The sequence below is a fragment of the Simochromis diagramma genome, unplaced genomic scaffold, assembly GCF_900408965.1.
Source record: "Simochromis diagramma unplaced genomic scaffold, fSimDia1.1 OVJJ01000176.1, whole genome shotgun sequence".
NCBI lineage: Eukaryota > Metazoa > Chordata > Actinopteri > Cichliformes > Cichlidae > Simochromis > Simochromis diagramma.
The window spans coordinates 1,462,889-1,487,008 of NW_024386892.1; the positions used below are offsets into that span (position 1 = coordinate 1,462,889).

At 41.1% G+C, this 24,120-nt stretch overlaps 1 protein-coding gene across 14 annotated transcripts in view; it reads right to left on the minus strand.

Moving 5' to 3' along the window:
- Positions 1-24,120, minus strand: part of col13a1 (collagen, type XIII, alpha 1) — a 103,155-nt gene that overhangs the window by 48,323 nt on the left and 30,712 nt on the right. For 12 of the 14 annotated variants that reach the window (XM_040033821.1, XM_040033816.1, XM_040033826.1 and 9 more), the window contains exons 3-6: positions 14,952-14,959; positions 10,133-10,159; positions 7,837-7,872; positions 4,313-4,339 (exon numbers count right to left, since the gene is read on the minus strand). In XM_040033821.1, the coding sequence (XP_039889755.1) occupies positions 4,313-4,339; positions 7,837-7,872; positions 10,133-10,159; positions 14,952-14,959 (98 nt within the window). The remainder of the gene's footprint in view (positions 1-4,312; positions 4,340-7,836; positions 7,873-10,132; positions 10,160-14,951; positions 14,960-24,120) is intronic. The other 2 variants (XM_040033823.1, XM_040033827.1) reach the window with 2 other exon arrangements.

Genomic DNA, 24,120 nt, shown 5'->3' on the forward strand with positions numbered 1-24,120 from the left:
CTGGTAGGATTTCTGGATGTCAGCCACCTCCTCTATCTGCCGGTGGTACATACCATGCAGGGGCCTGTCCTTCCATGGCAGAGAGGCGCCTCCTCTTCCTCGGGTTTGTGCTGCCTGAGGTATTCACTGAGCACGCAGTTAGCCGGGGCAGTCTTCCTGATATACTCGTGGATGTTTGTTGTCTCATCCTGGACAGTGGCTCTGACGCTCACTAGGCCCCGGCCTCCTTCCTTTCACTTAGCGTACAGCCTCAGGGTGCTGGATTTTGGGTGAAACTCTCTACGTATGGTCAGGAGGAGATAGAAGAATCAAGACGAGGGTCTTGATGTCAGTGGCCTCTATCTCCTCCTTTAGCCAGCTTATTGCCCCAGCAGGGTACCTGATCACGGGCAGGGCGTAGGTGTTGATGGCCCGGATCTTGTTCTTACCGTTCAGCTGACTCTTCAGGACTTGCCTGACCCTCTGCAGGTACTTGGTGGTTACAGCTTTTCTAGTGACCTCTTCATGGTTGCCATTTGCCTGTGTCATTCCCAGGTAGTTGTAGCTGTCCTCTATGTCTGCAGTGTTGCCTTCTGGTAGTGCAATCCCCTTCCCTCTTTTCGTTACCATCTGTCTACACTTCTCCAGTCCGAACAACATTCCGATGTCGCTGCTGTACATCCTGGTGGTGTGGATCAGTGAATCGATGTCTTGTTCACTCTTGGCAAACAGCTTAATGTATGACAACTGCTCCATTCCATAGTTTGTATCCGTAGCCAGTCTTATCAATGATCTCACCAAAGGGGTCCATGTCTATGCAGAACAGCAGTGGAGACAGAGCATCTCCTTGGTAGATCCCTCAATTGATGTTTACTTGTGGTGTTGGCCTCTAGTTAGGACTGGGCAACATATTGAGTTTTTAAATACATCGATATATTTTTATACGAGATATGAGATGTGACAATATTGTTTATATCGATATAGTCTATGTTACGTTATAATGCCTCTCTTTCGTCCACTTTTGTCTCTACACAACGTTACTCTGCCTCGCCTCTCTCCTTCACTGAACACAACTCCCCCTCGCCCATCGCTTCACCTGCAGGCAACGACAAGATGGACACGCCAACTATCAAAGAGGAGCTGGTCGGTAAAAACTAAACATTTGGACATTGCTATTTTAGTGCTGGTAGCAGTGATCTCGTTAAAATGATGTTAACGCCATAACTGCATTAACACGGCAAATCTCCGTTAACGAGTTACCGCGGATCACCCCGTGCGTGGGGCTGGACGGCGTCAACGGGTTAACGAGCTAACTGGGCTAACGTGTTGACGCCATCTAAAATCCTTTCATTGTCTCAAAACTCGACGGTGCACCTTATGTATGAATTCTGGTTGTGCTTACTGACCGCGAACCGATTTTCTGTGGTACACGGCGCTCAGCAATCTGTCAAAAAATGTTTTAGGACGACTTTGCTAAGCTACAAAGCCGCACCGCTTGATGGATTGTTGGAGCATTACGGCTACCGTAGTCAGGAGCCTCGCGGAGTGATACGCATGGGCTTCAATGTAATATTACCGCATTGTGTGCGTAAGGACCACAAATGGTACTTATTAAGAGACATGGTTACAAAGAGGATTTCAAACTCAGTCACGCAGTAGAACTTGGGAACAGAGCAGCTGCAAATCTGTCTTTGTTATTATGCTCAGTGTCTTTTTAGTTTACATCTTGACTGCACAATTGTGAGCATTTTGTTATGCACAAAAACAACATTGTTTTATTTTATTTATGGAGCATTATTATTTAATAAAAAATGATAATTTATTTCAGAGTAATTCTTTTTATTTACATCTACGCTGTACGTTAATAAAAGTGCCTGTGTGAGATCTGGGACACAGCTTTGACTAAAAACTCTCTTTTTGTTCTTACTTTATGGTTTTAAAAAATATTGAGATATATATCGTATATCACCATCCAGCTAAGGAATATCGAGATATGAATTTTGGGCCAGCCCTACCTCTAGTGTTGTTCACCGAATCCCCATTGCATTACTGATGAAGGCTCTTATTGTCCTGTGGATCTTGTGCAGTTCATAGGCAGGTTATTGGTCGGGAGTTGGATGGAACTGGTCCCTTCTGCGTGTCTCTCATAAACTAGCAGCTGGTTCATTTGTGCTCCCAGTGGCTCATGGAGTACCGGCAGCTTCTTCAGCCAGTAGTCATGAATCATGTCAGGGTCTAATGCTGTCCAACTTTTCATACCCTTTCTTGGATGTCTGCCACTGTGGTCCCTACTGGACTATTCAGGGAGTTTACTGTGGTCTCTTAGATTCACTAGCCACTGTGGATTGTCGTTATAGATTGGGTCCTTCTCCCATATGCTCTTCCAGTATTGCTCCGTCTCCAGCCTTGGTGGTGCTGTTCTCATATTGTTCCCTGCCACTGAGAGTACACCTTAGATTGTTCTGTGGAGTCGACCTGGTTTCTCCCCCCTGCCTTCTAGCTCTCTAGTGTACCTCTTCAAGTGGCTGGACAAGGCTGTGAGTCTTTCCTTGGCAGTTTCCAAGGACTCTGTACTTCTTAGGTACCTTTTCTTTATTACACCTTTCTGTAGCTTCAAAAGTTTGCTAACTTCTCTCCATGCTACCTTGATCTTGGCCTCTAGTCTCCTTCTCCATGGAGGAAACAGCTCCATGTGGCTTTTCATCTTGTAACCAAGCATCTTACAGACCACTGCTACCGTGGTGTTGATTAGCTGATTGGATGGTCGCAGTTGGTATCGTCCTTAGTGCTGTGTTTACATCTTCTAGTAAATCTTCAGAGGGTACTTCACGTTTTACCAGAAGGTAAAAGTAATGATTGAAAAAGAGGGTTCGTTTAATTTGAGGTTGTTGTCTGTTGCTTCCTTGGTGTGCTCCCGCTTTGGTAAGTCAGAGAATTTCATTTGTACAGATGAGAAGTCACAGGTTAGGGTTTGAATTTCAACCAAAACCAGGACCCACTCGGAGAAAACAAAACCAATTGTTGTTCACAAGCAGACAAATAGAATATGGATCTTATTTCATCCTAAATAAACTTTTTTTTTATCCCACAAAGATCACTCTCCATCAGCTGTGGCTTTAAGAGATTACATGCAGTAATGTCTGCATGTATAATTTTGGTATTCCTTCATTCTGTTTGTCCTGACAGCTACGGGAAGAGACAAAACACAGATCATTACCTACTGAAGCATATTCTCAGCCTACAAAGATAAATATTTTGCACTGTGATCCATAAAGTAGCCACATTGTCTGCTCCTCCGCACTTTATGGATCCTGATGATCAGGTTAAAATTTTTGTAAGGCAATCCAAGGCTAAAATTATTTTTTAATGACTGACTATTTAAAAAATGTATTGGCTAACAACCACATTTGACTCTCTGGTATGTGTTGTTGCTTTTCCCCTTTGTTACACATTTCAGCCAAGAATTCAGAGTGATGAGAACAAATCTGTATTTGTATATGCATCTGACAGATTGGAAGATTTTGCTTGTTGACACTCTCCCTCTTTAGAGACTGTGTGTTTAATGTGTGTTTAACCCTACAGACTTATAGCAGTTGGAATAATGGTCACCAGTCTGGCATTTGTTCTTCTCTTCTCCAATATAATATAAATAACATAATAATATAAATATTTTGGGTAATAACTATTAAATCTTCTACTTCTGCTGAGTGAACAGCATTTTAAATAAATTGTGTAGTGTCCATCATAGTACAGAATACAGCATTCAGGAGCAGAGAACAAACTCAGACTGCTGCATTGACCCTCGTGGACACGGATCACCTGTTCTACCAAGTGAGCTAATTTAGCACCCTAGAATTTTGTCATGTACTCTGCCGTTGCCTGTGTAAAGGTCTCCCCAGTTGGGGGACAGACTTAGGAGTCTTAAATTAGACTTTTCAGATGCCTGCGTAACAAATTGTTACTTTGGTGTTTCAGAGTGTAAAGACTTCAGGTGACCTAACCGGGGTGGGAAACCATTTACAGACCCACATGCTGTTGAAAAATAGAGATCCAAATCCCATCCCTGTTCATACAATGAAGTGCACAGTTATGCACCTCTAACCACTACTTCCACCACCCATTGAGTCACACCTTAGCCAAGTCTATTTATATTTCACTGCAATCGGGCCGTGTTAATCACAGATGAGCAAAGTCAAAGAAGTCAAAAGTAAAAATAGAATTTCAGGATTAAGCTCCAACATTTAGTTAAAGTTTAATCAAGTTATTTTTTTAACTGTGCTAAATAACTACATTTGTATATGGACCATCTAATGGCATGTGTTCCTAAACTTACCTTCTCCCCTGCGTGTCCTTTTAAGCCCTGGGATCAGACACAGCAGACACAGTCACATGCAAGTAGGTGTGTAGAGGGGGGAGAGACACAAGAAGGGAGAGAGAGAGCGAGAGAGAGAGGGAGAGGAACCAGTGTTAGATACATGGAGAGGGCTCGGGACATGCAGCATCTTTAGGACTAGTGACGGAGGTGGTGATGGTGAAAGAGCTAAAGGGAACTACTGTATATGTAAATCAAATGGAGGAAGGTGATATATATGGCTTTCCTGAGAACAGGAAGGGTAATTAACACTGCCCCAAAATCACTGTCTGCCCTCTTCCACCCCTGGAAGCCATCGCCAGCTCCTCTCTCAGGAAAACAGGAGCATCACAGGTGAGCACTACACCGCGCCCACCACCTGTTTGACCCGCTGCCCTCGGGTTTGTGAGTTTGGAGGTCCCACACCTCCAAACTCACAAACAGCCTCTTGACAGGCCTTTCTCTTATTTCTGCATGAATTTGTCTTGTTTTGCATTTATCCCCATTGACTGTATATATTACTCCTGTTTGCTAATTATTCCAACCGTTTATATCAACTATTTAGATCTTATTCTGGCACAGTTGGTATGAAGCACCCACAATAATTTCATTGTTCATGTACTACGACAATAACGGGTGTTGTATTTTGTGTGTGTGTGTGTGTGTGTGTGTGTGTGTGTGTGTGTGTGTGTGTGTGTGTGTGTATACACTTAGTTTTTTCCATTTTGTATTATTTTCCAGGGTGAAGTGATTGCACAGCTTGCATTCAAAGTAATGTAATACATTCCATCACTGTCTGCTTTCCCTGTCAAATCTACAAATAAACAATCTCAGACAGCGCTGTCATAAAACTCCTGTCAATTAATATGTGCATCCATCCTTTACATTACTGCCTTGAGGCTGCTGTTGGCTACTATCATGTAGTATTTCTGCTAAATCATATCATTTCTGCTACATTATAGTATTGCTGCTACTATGCTACTTTTCTACTAAGTTATACTATTATATTATTGTGTATTAAGTTATAATTTGCACTGAAAGCTTATTTCATCTCATAGCAAAGTGTAGTTGCCTCTGTCGCTGATGGTTTGTCCATCTCCCGTTAACAGCGACTGGAGCTGGGCAAGCTGAGAGACCAGCAATTGGTTTCTGGTGGTTTGCAAATGTGGATAAACCTCTGGCCTTTAATGGTGACATGAGGGGAGAACACAGTGGTCTGCTTTCACTGTTCTGACATCAGTTAGTAGCCAGGAGTCGTATGGAAACACAGCTAGCATTAGGAAGCAAACCAGCTTCAGTGATTTAGCTTTGTAACAGATGAGTGTCCTCTTGTTAATTACCTTGGCCAACATGTGTGATAAAGAGAGGATGGAGCGTGAAAAAGTTATTTAACTCCTTTATTATATAAGCAAGTAAACTTTTGACCATGATGGAGAGGGGACAGCAACTCTGACCATTCTAATAAAAGTCTAATAACTCATGCAAGTTGAGCAGGTGCAGGGTCAGATTAGCATCTATGAGAATGACTGAATGTGATGGGCTTAACCAGCTGTTTGCCAACACGCCACTTTCACTTTTTTACTCATATTTGAATCCCCCTGTTAACTCTGTCACACACTATTCAACCATTTTAATTCAGCTGATTGATTTATCTTACTTTTAATTGACTTTTTGAAAAATCAGGATGCAGACCTGTGTTTCTGATCTTACGAACAACTTTTCATAGATATGTGGTCGTCACAGAACACCCACCGCACCATTTATAGAATATGATGGTGACCATTAAACAGAATGAGTTCAACCTTAAATATATGCTGTAAAGTGAATCCAGCTAACAATGATGGGAAACAGTTTTCTGCATAATAATTATTTTTACTTTTGATATTTTCTGCACAGTTTTCCAATAATGCGGTGCAAGAACACAGGGCTGTTGGAAAGCTATCACGCAAGCAATCTAAGCAGAAGGGGTTACATGCAGAGGATATGGGACTTATGTACCTAGTCTTATGGAAAACTTGGGTCCACTTGCTACGTTTGCAAAACCGTCTATCAGGAGCCTTGGTGTTAGTATTGACTCAGCTCTGACTTTGGATGCCCATGTAAAATCTCTGGTTCGCTCCTGTTTTTCTCACTTGAGAAACATTGCTAAGCTGAGTCCCATTGTATCGCGCTCCGAATTAGAAATTGTCATTCATGCATTTGTTTCATCTCGTCTGGACTATTGTAATTCTTTGTTTACTTGTTTATGTAAAGCCTCTTTGGAGCGTCTGCAAGTTGTTCAGAACGCTGCTGCAAAGCTTCTGACCAAGTCCTCCAAGTTTTCCCATGTCACACCCCTGCTGATTCAGCTGCACTGGCTCCCAGTTAAATTCAGAATCCAGTTTAAGGTTTTGACCTTGACTTTCAGGGCTCTGCATGGACAAGCACCAACATATATAAGTGAACTTTTACATCCATACATTCCCAGCAGGTCCCTGAGGTCATGTGACCAGGGCTTGCTTGCTGTCCAGCACACGAGGCTGAAAACAAAAGGCGACAAAGCTTTTGTAACTGTGGCCCCCAGATTGTGGAACTCTCTCCCTTTGAGCCTGAGATGTGTGGACTCAGTGGTCGCTTTTAAAAAACAGCTAAAAACTCATCTTTTTAAACTTGCTTTTGGTTGATTTTTATTTTTAGGTTTTAGCTTCTGTGAAGCACTTTGTGATTTTTATCTTGAAAGGTGCTATATAAATAAAGTTTTACTTTACTATGGAATTCTCCACACCCAACGTCTCGACTAATGGCAAAACTAGTTTCTCAGTGTTCCAACATCTGGAAGAAACAACTGCTATCACAACTTGAAATTGATGAGGTAAAACAGCAACAGGGAGGCAGAACCTGAGGTCAGGGGGAGATATCATCATCCCCACACTCTAAGATTGGGTACCAAACTCAGTGCGAATGCATGAGCAGCTAATCTGAGAGATGGGATCATGGCTGAGCTTGAAACCTGGACCTTCCATGGTTGATTACCAAGACTACATGAAGTCCCCTCTGAACGTTTCCTCAAAGATGTGAATGCAGCATTACGGAAAATCCCTCCTTCGACTATTATGGTAACCAAACAGCTAATCAACACCACGACAGCAGTGATGACTGAGATGCTTAGCTATAAGACAAACAGCCGCAAGGAGCCGTACCCTCCATGGAGAAGGAGACTAGAGGCCAAGCTCAAGGCAGCACGGAGTTAAGTTAGTGTGTTTTCATTACGCTATCAGTACTCCTATTTAGACAAAGGATTTGAATGTTTCTTCCACCCTGGGTGGCTTGTAATTCAAAATGCTAGCAAAGGAACTTCAAGAAAGCTTTGTTATCACAGTACTGATCATTTACTTCTGTATTAATGCATACTGTTCAAAATAACTGTAATCTAATCCTGTAACATTAATCCTTTTGCATTTGTGTTGTAAGAGCTTTTGAATGTAACTATCACTAGTGCTGGTGATGCATGAACCCAATTCACTCACCATTCTCCCAGGAATTCCCATACTTCCTTTGCCACCCTAATGTCCAATGCAAATTAAGAAGGAACAGGAGTCAATCAGATGTTCTATAGGGATACCATGGCATTCAGACTTATCGTCTCTGCAACTCTCTCATTTGCAAGGAACTACGCTAATCTCATTTTTTCACTGATGCGTTATAGAAACAACGGTTGGTTCATGTTAGTGAGACGAATGTTAGCACATTTATATCCTAATGGAAGCCAAAACTAGAAAAGAGAATAACAAATTTAAAAGAGCTTAAATGCTTTGTTCTGACATCAGTTAGTAGCAAGGAGTCGTATGGAAACACAGCTAGCATTACTGCTACAAAAGCTTTTAAAGTTTTTAATGTCATGGTATTCCTTTAAGGAAGATGATCATTTTTGTTATTCAGAATAACCAATTCAACATGCCATGCCCAAATTATGGGAGCAGAAAGAAGATCACTGTGAAAAACAATCACATAATTATCAAATAATCATGCCTCATTCAACACTGCAAAGTTCAAGATGAAAGACGATGGAAGAAAGTTGCAGTAATTTCTTATGTCATTAGAAGAAAGTTATTAGTAGCCCTGTTACTTTGTTACACTTTTCCATCTTATATCTCCAGACAGTGTTACGGTAAGGGCAGCAGGTTGAAAACCACCTGAGATAGGAAGTCATGATTGGGTGATTAGCCAGGTTTTAGCTTCAGATCAGGGCTTTGATTCCTAAATCTATTTTTACATGTGTATAGTATAAAGTCTGATTGTTCCAAGATGATAGTGTAGTTTATATTTACTAAATGTTCATCCAATGACATAAAGACACACTGTTGCCTTTTGCAGTCTAACGTAGGTGTTTGGGGTTTTTTAATTTACCCAACTTTAACAAAAAAAAAAAAAATGTTTCTCTGACTTAGTTGTGAGCTGACAGCATGATTCTGCAACTATTCAATGCAATAATGCTTGTTAATAATTCCTGTTCAAGGTCCCGATTTAAATCAGGGCTTTGGGGAGAATCTGGCACCGCCAAAACTGCATTTAGTTTAATCTGGACCTGGAGTCTTTAAAGTGCCCAACATGATTATTTGCTGGAACCACAGAGTACAACATTCATTATAGTAAAGTGAGGTGAATTGGGTGTTTGGTAAAATCTCATCCAATTCTTATTCTTAATTCTTATTCTTATCTTATTCTTATTTTTATTTTCATGTCTATTTAAGCGTAATTTATGACAGTATGTTTGCACTGAAACACCGCAGCAATTTCCTAATGTTGTAAACCTGGTCAACATTTGGCAATAAAACCCTTTCAGCGATCGTGGCTCAAGAGTTGGGAGTTCGCCTTGTAATCGGAAGGTTGCCGGTTCGAGCCCCGGCTCGGACAGTCTCGGTCGTTGTGTCCTTGGGCAAGACACTTCACCCGTTGCCTACTGGTGGTGGTCAGAGGGCCAGGTGGCGCCAGTGTCCGGCAGCCTCGCCTCTGTCAGTGCGCCCCAGGGTGGCTGTGGCTACAATGTAGCTTGCCATCACCAGTGTGTGAATGGGTGGATGACTGGATATGTAAAGCGCTTTGGGGTCCTTAGGGACTAGTAAAGCGCTATATAAATACAGGCCATTTACCATTTCTGATTCTGAATTCATTTTTTGCAAAGAGGGAAATGTGATTGCTGCAACGGTCATGTACACCCTGTTTCTGCCTTTCCTAGTCAGCTACATACACACTCACACTTGCATATATACTAACAGAAAACACATGCTTGCATGTACATACTTCCATATGTGTATGACACATTAAAACTAAGCTTTGCGCTGGAGAATGGACGTTTTAATCAAAAAGACCAAGAGCTGGACAGGTGCGCAATCACAGCACAGTGTTACAAATGGATACTGTTAGGGTGTGTGTGCTATTCAACTGCTGTACTGACATCTCTGAAACTTTTCATCATATAAGTGATAAAAACTGCAAAGTTCACTGCAATAGTACATCTATACTGGTGTATTTGTATTCCAGGTTGTGTAAGGATGTGCACAAGTTGGTAGTCTAACCTTTTCAAATCCTGATTTCTGGGAAACAGTCCTTTAAAGACTATTTAAAGACTATTAAGATAACGGTGTGTTATTATCTTGATTTTCATTAAAGTTTCATTAAACTGTGAGAAAATCAACAAGCAACAACAAGTAGTAATTTGCACATTTCATTCTGAACTAGCAGCTGAGATGTTAATACTCCACCACTCGCACATCAATACTATGCATGAGGACACACAAAGAGACAGGTTAAAACAAAAGTTACCGGAAAGCCTGCTCGTCCAGGAGGACCCTGAAAAAAGCACGAGACAAAATTAGTATGACAAGAAGAGTACATTTTACAGACAAAATTAACATAATGAAAGACACCTGCACTTAATCAGGCCAGAATAAAATCAGTAGTAATGACTGGAGGGGCTGTTTACTACCTTACGGCAAGGGAATCGTTTATTTTGGCCTGTTCACTGACAGCACAAAGTATCCTGCTGATGCACTGACATCACAACATTCAATGAATTAAAAAAAAAAGTTTAACTGTTTGAACATAAGTTTTAATGTAAAACAACAGTTTTCACCACATAGCCTCATGCAAGGGTTGTTTTTGGAAGAACTTGTAGTTTTCATGCTTCTGCAAAACAAAGCCCTCTGAGATCTCCTTGACTGCCCTTGCTCATCTTGTTATTCAGCTAATCCAAGCTACAATGGAGGTTTCCAGCATAGTGACTTCCATTAAAAACAAATCACAAGGAACTAGAATACAATGGCTTTTATTTATGGGCTGGGACTAAGAACAAGAGGGAGCAAATTTTTAAAAAGTCAAGTGTGTTTTGCTTTCACAAAGGGAACGGAACTCAAATCAAGGCTTTTGAACAGCTCCAATAAAGAAAGAATACAAAACAAATTAGCTGGAAGTCAAAAGTGGAAAATTTTTTCTGTGTGACAAACAAGAGGACAGGAGACGCTGTTCCCCTCACATTAGTAACTCTGGATGGAAGAACACTTGTTGGATTTGATAATTGATTTGAAAGACCAGTTTGCATTAGGAATTTTAAGTGGCTTAAATATTGAGAGTAAAAAGTATCATCTATCATCAGCTATGGCTGGTTCGATCCCCAGCTCTGTCTGTCTTGGTTGTTGTGTCCTTGGGCAAGACACTTCACCTGCCGCCTACTGGTGATGGCCAGAGGGGCCGATGGCGCGATATGACAGCCTCGCCTCTGTCAGTCTGCCCCAGGGCAGCTGTGGCTACAACTGTAGCTGCCTCCACCAATGTGTGAATGTGAGCGTGAATGAATAGTGGAAATGTAAAGTGCTTTGAGGGTCTCATAAAGCACTATATAAATGCAATCCATTATTATTATTGTTAAGCGAAGCAAAACTGTCAGAAAAGTCAACCTTTACTCAACTCATTCTCCTTCCTCTACGTCCATACCATTGATTCTTAAATGTTGAATTCTCTGGCAGCTGCTCTATTCTCATGTTCTGGACCTGAAAACAGGGTTTGATCTTTGCTTTCATCCTATAATACTGGACTTTTCTACAAAGGTTTCAACTTTTAGAGTGTTTAAACAAGAGATAAAAGTGTGAAAATGTTTTTGCCTGTAGTGAGGGGTTTTACAGCCTTAAAACATCTATAATAATTGTAAAAAATAAAGTTGGCTACTTCGCAGATTTCCCCTGTCACGGGTTATTTTTAGAACGTAACTCCCACGATAAATGAGGGAACACTGTATACCACTACAAGTCTCTCCTGGGTTCCTTAAATATTGGGGCATGAAACATGCTTTTTCTTAAAAAGCCATTAGTCCCATTAGGGCCTTCAGAGTATTATTATCGAACCACTGTGAGTTTAGAGAGTGTAATTAAAAGTGCTATAAAACACAATTAATGTGGAAAAACACCATTAAAGAGTCAGAACCAAAACAATCTGTAGCTAGTCCAAAATCAACAGGGTTGAACAGAACAATACTAATCATGAAATTACCAAACTGAAATGATACAATACTAAAGTCCTTTCATTTTTCTTATGAGGAAGCTGATACAGATATTGTCGAGAGTGTATGAAGATTGGTTGGTTAAGGATGTCTGTGAAGGTTCTCAGTCATCCAGGTCATAGTGATCTAAGGAGCTTGGAAAGAAAGCAACTGGACTTCTTTAAGTTTCTTGAAGACATTTCAACTCTTATCCGAGAAGCTTCTTCAGTTCTAAAACCAAATGATGGTTAGCCCCAGATTATTAGCCTTAGTGGGAGTTGGCCCTAATCAGGGTTGTTGACCCACTATTGATCATGTGCTTTATCACATGAGCCAAGATGTGAAAAGGGCGTGGAGTATTATTAGCAGAGGTTTCAGGTGAAACCATTGTGAGACCTTGCCTCACCCTATCATTTGAATTTTTAAGATCAGCAGACACAAGATCTGAGTGGACGCTAAGGCATCTGCGAAAGGATCTAAAAATTAGATTATAGATGGCAGGCGGCTGGTGTCGTAAGCCCCGCCCTCTGTTCAAAGATGATCGTTCACAGTGGACATAGATGACTTCTTTCACTCCTCTTTCAAACCATCTGTCTTCTCTGTCCAAATTGTGAACACTGGCATTTTCAAAGAGTGACCTTTGTCCTTTAGATGCAGATGGACAGCTGAGTCTTGTGACTGTGTGGTTTTTCAAATGTAGAGGTCTGAGCCCTCGTCGCTGCATTGCATACTGTAGCGTTGTTATGTTGATAAAACCAGTCGTTACCACACAGATGAGGGCCCTCAGTCATGAGTGATGCTCTTTGCAACATCTGGACATAGCCAGCAGCTACTTGATGCCCCTGCACCTCCTGAAGCTCCATTGCTCAACTGAAGGAAATTATGGCATCCCCTCCACTGTGGAGCATAGAGAACATCTCAGATGGGATCTGCTTGTCATGCCAGTAACGTTGGAAGCCATCAGAACCATCAAGGTTACATTTGTTCTCATTAGACAATAAAACTTTCTTCTACCTTTCAATGTCCCATGTTTGGTGCTCTCTTACAAAGTCCAAACGGTGAGTTCTGCAGCGTTCAAGGAGACGAGGCCTTTGAAGACGTTTTTTGTTTTTGAGGCCCTTCAAGTCTCAGATGCCATCTGATAGTTATGGGCCACAGTTGGCACCAGAAACGCCCTTAATTTGGGTTGAGGATTGTCCAGTGTCTTGACGGAGAGCCAGTTGGATCCTCGGCTCTGTGCTGGTGAGATTTTTTTGGGTCTTCCTCTTGACTTTTTTGTTCCATAACCCTCAGGATCATTTAAGAAATTCCAAATGACTGTCTTACTTCCCATCTCAGCAGCGATGGTGCGCTGAGAGAGACCCTGCTTTTGCAGTTCAACAACCCGACATTCAAAAAGGGAACATTTGTTTGCCATCAGAACGTCATGATAGTGTGACTACCTGACAGAAAATGACAACAAATCCACATTCTTGCACAGATTTGGCCTTTTAAAGCATGTGGTCCTAAACTTTTGATCTGCTGTAAAACAGCCTGTTTCACTCCCATTTCTTCTTGTTGCATGTTGAAGTTCTACTTGGAACCTTGTTAAGATCCAAACATTAAAAATATGAATCATTTTTCAACTGATCTTGAACTTTTGACCAGGACTGTATTAACAATTGAATCCATTGGCAACAAGTCAAGGTTCAGTATCTTGCACATGAATGCTTGCAGACGGGAGCAGCCAACCTTCCTATTAGTATGTTTTGATGCATGCTCAATCATCCAGGTAAGGAAATCCCAATAACAATGATTCTGTTCATCTGGACGTAGCGTTTTGTCACCCATCTAAGTGACTTCTGCAGGTTGCCAACCTTATAAACAGGACATTTGCATAAGGACTGAAACCAGCCCACTAATTGAACAATGGGCTGTGAGGTCAGTTCCTTGATCATTAATATTCAAATTGCCATGACCACTGATCAATGGTCATGAGTACCATTGACAGAGAGTTGAGCAATGGCTGCAATCACAGCATTGTAAGATGGTGACAGATGGACCCTTAGGCCCCTCCTCCATTCAGAGATTGTCTTTCCCTTTTCACGTAAATGGCCTCCTTGACTCCAAACCAGCGTTCCTCCCTGTCCAGGATGTGTACATCCTCATCATTGAAAGAGTGTCCACTGGCCTGTAGGTGTAAATAGACTGCAGAGTCCTGACGAGGTAGCTCTTCTGTGTTCACCGATCAATAATCAGCGGTGTTAATGCCTTACAATTAAGCCATTAACTCCAATATTCCTCTGGTTCTCACTCTTCATCCCAAAATCTAACTACTCTCTGCCTCTGTTGAAGTGTCTCAAGTCAGTGATCCTGCACATCATGCCCACGTCCCAGTCTACACACACCCCCGCCTTTTCATTGTTACTCTTGTGTTTACAATAAAACTCATGAAATCGATTACTGTCTTCTGTTTGGTGTCTCAGCGTTTGACACTAAACTAACCTCGTGTGCAGTTTATGCTTCAGTTCTCTGCAGTGAAAGCTACTGAATGTATGAACAGTGGGGAAAAGTAACATCAACAGAAGTAGCTGAAGATGTTGCTAAAGCTGGAAGCAGTAATTATTACATCCATCCATCTTCATCTGCTTATCCAGTTCAAAGTCATGTTGGTACTGGAACCTATGCCGGTGGCTAATTGTGTTATACATTTCCTGTGTTGTGGTTTTGCAATATTTCAGTCTTCTTTCCTTGTTTGGAGTCATGTTTTTCATGACTTTGTAAAGCTCTAATTTCTCTGTGGGTGCTAAAATACTTCTTTATCTAAAACATACGAGTTTTCCTTTTAATCAAAGCTTCAGTTTCAACTATTTGCCTGCATTCAGCTTTTCCTGCACAGACCTGCCAAGGGCCACAGGTCTAAGCTCCTTTATCATCAGTACTGTTAAAGTATGTGGACAGGCAGAAGTTACACAATGAAACTACAGATTACCACCGTATCCAGTCAAGCTTTACTGTCAGCAGATGTGTTCCAGGGGATTGTCCGTTTCATCTACTTGTCACCAAAATGTAAAAATAATCACTTTGAGTCACTTCATCATGTGGAGGTCACACAGCATCTGGTGTACTTACTGGAGGTCCTGCAAGACAGAGGGAGAAAGAGAGAGTGCTAAGTTTTTATGCAACCATGACAAAGATTCCAGTTAACCCAACAATGGTGTGCAACCAAAATACGTTTCTTAGAGTTGAGTATGAGCAGTGGAGCAACAATGCACTTTTCATGGAAGACTCAAGGTAACTCAAGTAAAAATATCTTTCTGCAGTGGATTCACACTTCAGTGTTAAATCTGTGCCATAATCCTCAGCATGCATACAAGATGTGACTAAATGTCACTGTTCACACGCTAAGGTATACATGGTGACAATGGCATTAGCTCCTTGTGTAGGCTACATCACAGGCTCTACGTAGTTCACCACAACAGTAGGAACCAGGCTTTTAGTTACACTTTTTATTGTCTGGCATGTTTCTGACATAAAATGAAACAAATGCTTGTTAAAAACTCCAAAATAATGTAACTGATTTTTCTATGAGATAATCAAACATAACTTCTTGTCACTTTTCAACACCACAAGACGCCAATTATTGAGTTGTTTTCTGTCTAGTTACAGCAGTGGCACATGAACACTTTAATCTGTACACAAGTAACCAGATTAACAAGAAATCAAATGCTTCATGTAAACATTCAGAAGATTTTGGTCCGATCACACGTCACCGTTTTCTTCTAAACAAAGCGGATGAGTTATACCAATCGGTAATCAATAGATAAATTTAAAAAATCTTTTGGCAATGCAAATAAGATTGATTGGTCAAAAATAGCATTTCTTTAGGGTCTCTAACCCTGTTTACGGAAACCTAGTGCATGTAATATAAAATACTCAAACATCAAGTGAATTTCTCATTGTCCACACATGGTAAAATTATTACGAAAATTCAACCCTTTCAGATTGTGCCAAGTTAATAAACTCGCATCACAGCCTGTCAGCTTTCAAACAGCCATAAAACAGGCCTTTCACAAAAATCGAATTATGTAGAAAGAGCCTGGGATCATTCAACAGAAAGTTACGACCAAAACCAGACACGGGTCACTGAAGACGTCGTCATGAGAGCCACAGCAAGATGAGGAAAACTCTCTGTGAAATGCAAATCCTCACTATTATTCAATCGATGTGCTCCTCAGACTACTCCATCCATACTTGGGTGCCTGCTGTCAGTGAAATTCAAATCCATACGAATTAAATACAATGGAAACAGACAGTTTAGGGTCTAAAATATACTGTTTATGTTGAGGAAATGATGACATTAAGTCACACCAGTTTACAGTTTGAAGCTCGCATAAGAAGATGTTGTTTAAAAGGTTCCCCACTATTTTCTGTTACCATTGTGGCAACACAGCATGCAGACTGGTAGCCACCCCAAAGCTAAGGCATTACAGCAATTTAAAAAGTCTTACTCTATCCTTCGCATGGCATCACAGTACACCACTCTCATTTCACACTGAATGTTTGGTCCACACAGGCAGCTTTATATTCTCACAGCTTTCACAAAGTCCTGCGTGTGTGTCTTCATCTAATTACAGGGACTACGTCAGAAAAATAATTGCATCTTTTCAGGGATGCAGAACAGACAGTGACAGCTCACTAAAATCACAGCAAACACCGTCAGCAGGTCTACATTTAAAACTAAACATTGTACTAAATAGTGAATAACGTAAATGCTTTATGACTTTCTCCTATTACAGGGGTCTGACAGAATAAATGTTGCTAATTTGTTATTTGCTAAGTGAATAACGTATTTTAAGAGACATAATTTTACATTTTTTAAAAATTAGAGATATTTCATAAATCAACATCACATCATGTAATGTTGATTTATGAAATTTCATAACTTGAATTCCTACGATTTGATATGATGATATTTGATTAATATTTTCTTTAGTTTTAAGTTAACTTCAGTTAAAACTGCATCATTTAGGGCCACAAAGAGCCAACTGTTGCATACTGTAAACACCCAGACCCTTTAAATTTAGAGGATTTTCTATTATGATATGAGATCTGGGTAATAAAGTCAAATTACGGCTGCTCCAGTCATTCCTACGATTGTGTTCCACATTTTTAAGGTTACCCTTTACCTCCCTCTCTCTATTTAAGGGTGTGGAAAGCAAACACGAAGGCAAGATTCTTGTTGCATTCTGGCCTGCCATCACATCCTGTTGGCTGGACCCACTCACCCAGGGGACATAGTGTAGAGCACCTTGATCCAAAGGCACTTTGAAAGGCCTGGGGAAGTGGGCTCAAATATAGCACATGAAGTGGCGCCCGTCAAACGAGCTCTGGGCACAACATGAAACAAAGTTTACAGTCATAAACAAACACACACACACACACACACACACACACACACAAAAAGTGGAATTTATTTGACTGCATTGATATCATATTCCAAGCCTTGTCCTCTGCTGGGTTTAATCCCAACTATTGCTAACACCTGTTGTTTATGCTTATGTAAAAGCAGTGGCGGTTAGCTATGGTCAGAAATAACGATCTAATATTGCCCACCAGCGTTCAGATTCACAGGTGTTTCCCTTTCCCTTGTCTTATTAGACTCAGTCATTTACTGAAAAGGAAGTCTTTCAAGTTCTTAAAGTAACTACGCAAAAATACTGAGACTTGCTGCTATAATAAGATTTAAAACCATTACAAATATTGCCCAGTGCGCCCTGGTGTTTAGTTTGAGAAAATGTGCATAATTCAACACTTTACCTTAATAAAATCCCTTTATTCTCAGTTTATTGTTGTTTGATAACAAGTAATATGATGACTCTCTGTCCCAGAATATTGACCCAAGAATAGCCTGTGCAGTTTCAGTTGTCTAAATATCCAGATCCAAAAACCCACTTCCACTCCTGATATACCCTGTAGATCCACTGTTTCTCCCGTCAAGCCACACAGTAGCAGCCATTTTTTGTTGGGCACTTCCTTTGCTCTTTCCCACCATCTGGTTGCCTTTATTTTCACCAGCTTCACTGGTCGGTAACCTGGTGTGTCATGCACTCGTTGCTATAACAAGATTTAAAACCATTACAAACTGGGGTCCTAATGAACTGTACTGTTGGAGATGTTGGTCTATGTTACTAAATCCCACTGACATCAAAGGTGAAACAAAGTGAAAAGCCTGTTTGTGTAATCACCCTCACAGCCAACCAATGATCACTCAACTACACATTTACAGATCTTTACATTTCTGCTTTGTTAATTCACTTTCATGCTTAAAGGATTTTCTGCAGCAGTTGTCTAAACAGTGAACGTCTGTCAGCCTAACTCAGTAAAACGACTCCATTTCTTTTGCTCCTTTTTCTGAAATCCCTACAGCCCATACACCCCTGAACATTTGAATCAAATCACAACTACACTTCCCTCAAAGTGTTTATTATGTGAGGGATATGTCCTACAATAATACATAGAAATCAACAAACCTATGACCTGCTTTGGTGAAAATGACAAGAAAAAAAAACTAGAAAATATGATAAAGAAGCAGAGCAAATGTTACTGTGTAACTAGTCTGTAAGGAAAACATTAAAACAGAAGTAACCATCAGATTGTATTATGTGAAGCAAATGGCACCCTCGCTTTTAACAGGACGAGACTCAACCTGGTATTTAATCCAGGAATTTACAGGCTCAGTGCAGCAGTGAGTCAAAGCAACAGACACTCTACAGACATTATTAAACAACAGTGTTTACGTCACCCCACTCTCAGGGATTACACCAGCACACCACTCACATTCTCGCTTGGACTAAACTTGTAGTTAGACACTGGTGCACGATGGCTGAACTATCTCTGTGAGTCACATCAGATATTTAATACCTCTTTACTTAAAATCAAGAACTCTGTTAACTGGGGATTGTATTTAGAAAACAATGACCTGCCAGTAATATCTCCAAGTGTTCTTTGGGAAGGTGGAAAGGTAGTGTCGTGGGACAAAACAATATCTCACTGTTCTCATAAGAAAAATGAAGCAAAAATTAGAATTAGAAAAAAAAATTGAATCTGCCTGGCCTTCCTCACCACACAAACATATAATTTGCATCCCGAGAAACTAAAACTAGAGTTAAATGACATAATTCAGGAGAAAAAACACTTTCTAGTTCAAAAGACTCAAACGTCTCTAAATTATCATGGAAAAATAAACCATCACCAATAGGTGTAAAAACTCCACAAAAGTCAAAACACGACGGAGGTCTAGAACATTTTTACTACTATTTCTCTTCTTATAGATGTTTCAGATTGGATCTAATCAAGTTTGCTCGACAGCCCATGGCCGGACCTAGAATGAGCTTTCTGTGATAAAGTAAAAATCTCTAATCTGCCTGTCATAATCCCAAGTATTAATGATCATAACTGCTTTAAAGCCTTAATATAAACACCTCTCTGACAGGCTGGTGGGAATTTCTTCCACCAGAAAATCTTCCCTGATTCACTGTAAACTTAGAGCCATTTGGACAATCCAGATATGTGCCAGAGAAAGAAAAAGCAAAAATGGTACGAAAAAAGAATAAAAATGTTATTCAAGATGGAAACTTGATTTCATTTCAGTAGGTTTCTTAAACACAAACAAATGAAATACATAATTCAGGAGAGATTTAATCTCAGCCAACTTTTTAAAATGTCAGTGCCCCCAACTCATCATTCAATCTCCCTCCCAACCACAGAGTGGGAGCAAGATCTTTTCATCGATCCAGATTTAAACTTCTGGACACAAATAAGTTTTTGTGTAGACAGGTTTGACACAATACTCTGACCATTATTCTGCTGCTACATCTGCTGGACACGAGAAGTTTAAAAAGACAAAACCAAACTGACAAGGCTCACAATGAACTGTCATTGACTCGTTTATGTGAACAAATATGTACAAAAGAACTTCCACACACAGTGAAAGACAGAAAGATGTAAGAGATTTTACCCAAAACGTCCAAGGAAAATGGATTTTTCTCAGCACCTTTGGCCAGGAAGCACCCAACTCCCACAGTGTAACCCAAGAGGGCCTCATTTGCTATAAAATAACCTTCAGGAGTCCACAGCCCTGCGTCATGAAAACCAATGTGTTATACAGCTTGCACTTCCTTTGTACAATGTTACCAACCAAAGGATGTGGTACAGAGGAAAATGGAAAGTCAAGCAAAGACAGATGTTTGGATACAGAGAAATAGGGACGTAATTCTTCCACTTTCATGTTTTCGTATCATTAAGGTGGATTCAAATCTATCCTGTGTGGATTGGAGGCGTTCCCCAAAGCGATGGGGTGAAGAGGCATGGAGTCACTGCAAAGTAAAGCAGAAATATGTAAACAGACTTAGTTAACAAGTGTCTTTCTTAATGCTTGAATACACTCTGTAATAATAGGATGAGCACATGGCAGGTGTTATATAAGCAGACACCAGAGGATCGGGATTAGTCGTCTCTAATGCGCTGAAGACATTCTGGAATTTCCTGAGTTGTGCCGTGGTGTTAACTCGCAGGTGAACGTAAACAGTGGCCAAAAACACGGCAAACTCTCTCCACAGATAATAGGGATGGACGTTAATCAGTTTAAACTGGCAATGCTCAGAAACAGTCTGTTTATTTAGTGATAGCAATGACGATGAAAGCGACATCCTCAAAACTGGAGCAGTGGACTACGTAAAAAGGGCAGGGGTGTGTGTTCGTGGTCACGCCCAGCAGGTGTGCGGGCGCCAGTATAACGCAGCTCCCTCAAGCAGGAACTTTGGTTTCATTTAAATTTTCAACGGGAGGAAGTGCAGCCAGGTCGGCCATCATTTCTACAGTCATTGGTTTCACCACAGTTTGGTCACGTGACCGACTCTCTAGCCTGGCGGGCAAAACATTACTCCATCGTGATGACCAATAGCGGACAGATCAAAAGTTTTTTTTTCTCACCTGTCTCAGTCCAAGACTACTGTGTCATCTATGATGAGAGCATATCCAAAGATATGAACTTACACATTTGGGGGTCTTGTGATCCACATCTGACCTGTAAGGCAGGGTTAGGAGGTGTGTTCACACGTTGGTGACATAATCTACGCTATTCTAGCATCTCTGATAGCACAGCAACCATATGTCGATTCGGCTACGTTAAACTGTAAGACGCTCAAAGGATGGCTGGAGGGCAAAGGAACAAAGGACTGGTGGGCGTGTCCCAGTAGCTCTGATGTCACAGCTGCATGTTGTGTGAAAGCCAGGTTACCATGAAAATTAGAGCACAGCACTCTCTTATTTCCCGCTGGGCTGTAATCCTGGCTCTTAGTTCATCCTGAGACTGTACCAGCAAGAGGCTGGATGGCAGTGGTCGGCTAGCATGAGGCAGCCCTCTCTTACCTCCCGGTGCGCACTCCTATATATTTTTAATAGTTTCAGTCTATGAGCGTCATCTTGATAGAAATCAAAATTACACATTAAACAACATTTTTTAACTCAATAACCTCAAAAAAGTCTTACTGTAGCTGTGAAATGTTCTGAATAAGAGATAAGAGATAATAAATTGGAATTTTACGTAAGTCACTTATCATCAGTCAATAATGTTGGAGTCACGTAACACTAACAGGAAAAGCGAGCAGGTATAATGTATAATGGACACATATTTAGACTAACAATGAGTGACTCAGTGAGAATCATTAGCTAACATTAACATTACAGTAAGGTTCAGAAGTAAGAAAATTCTTTTTTATTGCACCTTTAAAGCTACAGATCACAAAGTGCTCCACATCATATGAAAACAATGAAAAGTAAATAAGCAATACAATACAAGCTAATGCTACTCAAATGCCAGTTTAAAAAGTGTCTTCAGCTGCTTTTTGAAACAGTCCACTAAGCTCACAGACTGAAGACTGGAAAGCAGAGATGTCCAAACAGTGGGGACGCCAAAATAAAGGCTCAGCCTCCTTTAGTTTTTAGTGTAGCTTTGGGGATGGACAACAAGATCAAAACACCGAAGAGTCTGACTGGAAAACTCTGCTAACACAGAACAACCAAAAACGCTGGCTCCATCTGCTCATATCTGTCTTTATATCTTTCAGTGCTGTGGCACATATCACAGCCTGAGGACCAACGTGTCTGGAACCTCAGTCTCCCATGCAACATAAGACATTGTTGTGCCAAGTTTAACAATGATGTGGTGTGAGGATTTAAAGGAGCAATTCATTTTTAAATTGAGTTACCAGGCAGGAAAAATGGTAGCTGACAGACTGCACTATTCAAGCTATTAAAACAGAAGCTTAGGCAGAAAGATAGAGACAGAGACAGGGAGGGAGAGAGTGCAGAAAAACCCTAACAACGGTTTTACCATATGTGGGATGTTGGTTTTTCTCCAGCCTGACACTCTGCACTGCTCTGAACGTGAAAACTGAAAAACAATCTTTCCCTGTGAGATTCTGCCTCCAGTCAGTCAGATTCAAACTAAACCAAACTGTGCAACAGAAAGAACATATAAGAGAGTTTCACTGCAAACTCCACATACTGGAACAGATCATTCTACATGGTGTCATGAAAAGTGAATGGATAATAATTAAACTGGAGTCCATACGATGAGGAGAAAACGCCCCCCTGGCACAACTCTGTGCACTTTATAAATACACTGAACAAAAATATAAATGCAACACTTTTGTTTTTGCTCCCATTTTCCATGAGCTGAACTTAAAGATCTGAAACATTTTCTACAAACACAAAGGAGCCATGACTGTCAAATATAGTTCAAAAATCTGTCTAAATCTGTGTTAGTGAGAACTTCTCGTTCGCCGAGATCATCCATCCCACCTCACAGGTGTGGCATGTCAAGGTGCTGATTGGACAGCATGAATATCGCACAGGTGTGCCTGAGACTGCCCACAATAAAAGCCCACTCTGAAATATGCAGTATGATCACACAGCACAATGCTACAGATGTCGCAAAACCAGTCAGTATCTGGTGTGGCCACCATTTGGCTCACACAGTGCAACACATCCAATGGAGATGTGTTGCCTGCGTGAGGCAAATGGTGTGCATTGGGCATAGAGTTGATCAGGCTGTTGATTGTTGGTCCACTCCTCTTCAATACTTGTGCAAAGTTGCTGAATATTGGCAGGAACTGGAACACGCTGTCGTATACGCCGAGCCGAGCGTCCCAAACATGTCTGGTGAGTATGCTGACCATGCAAGAACTGGGATGTTTTCAGCTTCCAAGGAATTGTGTACAGATCCTTGCAATATGGGGCCGTGCATTATCATGCTGTAACATGAGCTTATGGTCATGGATAAATGATAACCCCACCGCCACCATGGGCCACTCAATCCACAATGCTGACGTCAGCAAACTGCTCATCCACACAACGCCACAAGCTGTCTGCCATCTGCCCTGCACAGTAAAAACATCTGTCAACAAAACACCTCTCCAACGTGGCAGACGCCATCAAATGAGAGCATTCGCCCACTCAAGGTGGTTAAAGTGACAAACTGCAGTCAGGTCCAGACCCCGATGAGGACCACGAGCATGCAGATGAGCTTCCCTGAGACGGTTTCTGACAGTTTTTGCAGAAATTCTTTGGTTATGCAAACCGATTGTTGCTGCAGCTGTCTGGGTGGCTGGTCTCCACCTGGTCAACCTTGCTGGATGTGGAGGTCCTGGGCTGGTGTGGTTACATGTGGTCTGCGATTGTGAGGCCGATTGATGTACTGCCAAATTCTCTGAAACACCTTTGAAGATGGCTTATGGCAGAGAAATGAACGTTCATTTCACAGGCAACAGTTCTGGTTGACATTCCTGCAGTCAGCATGCCAATGGCACGCTCCCTCAAAAGCTGCGACATCTGTAGCATTGTGCTGTGTGATCAAACTGCATATTTCAGAGTGGGCTTTTATTGTGGGCAGTCTCAGGCACACCTGTGCGATATTCATGCTGTCCAATCAGCACACCTGTGAGGTGGGATGGATTTTCTCGGCGAACGAGAAGTTCTCACTAACACAGATTTAGACAGATTTGTGAACAATATTTGACAGTCATGGCTCCTTTGTGTTTGTAGAAAATGTTTCAGATCTTTAAGTTTAGCTCATGGAAAATGGGAGCAAAAACAAAAGTGTTGCATGTATATTTTTGTTCAGTGTAGTTTGGCTACCTCTGCCCTCCCACGTCGTCGTGTTTCAGTGAGATCAAAGCAAAGGTTGCATTTCATCTTCTGTAGATACACAAGAAAACCTTTTCTTAAAACATCAAAC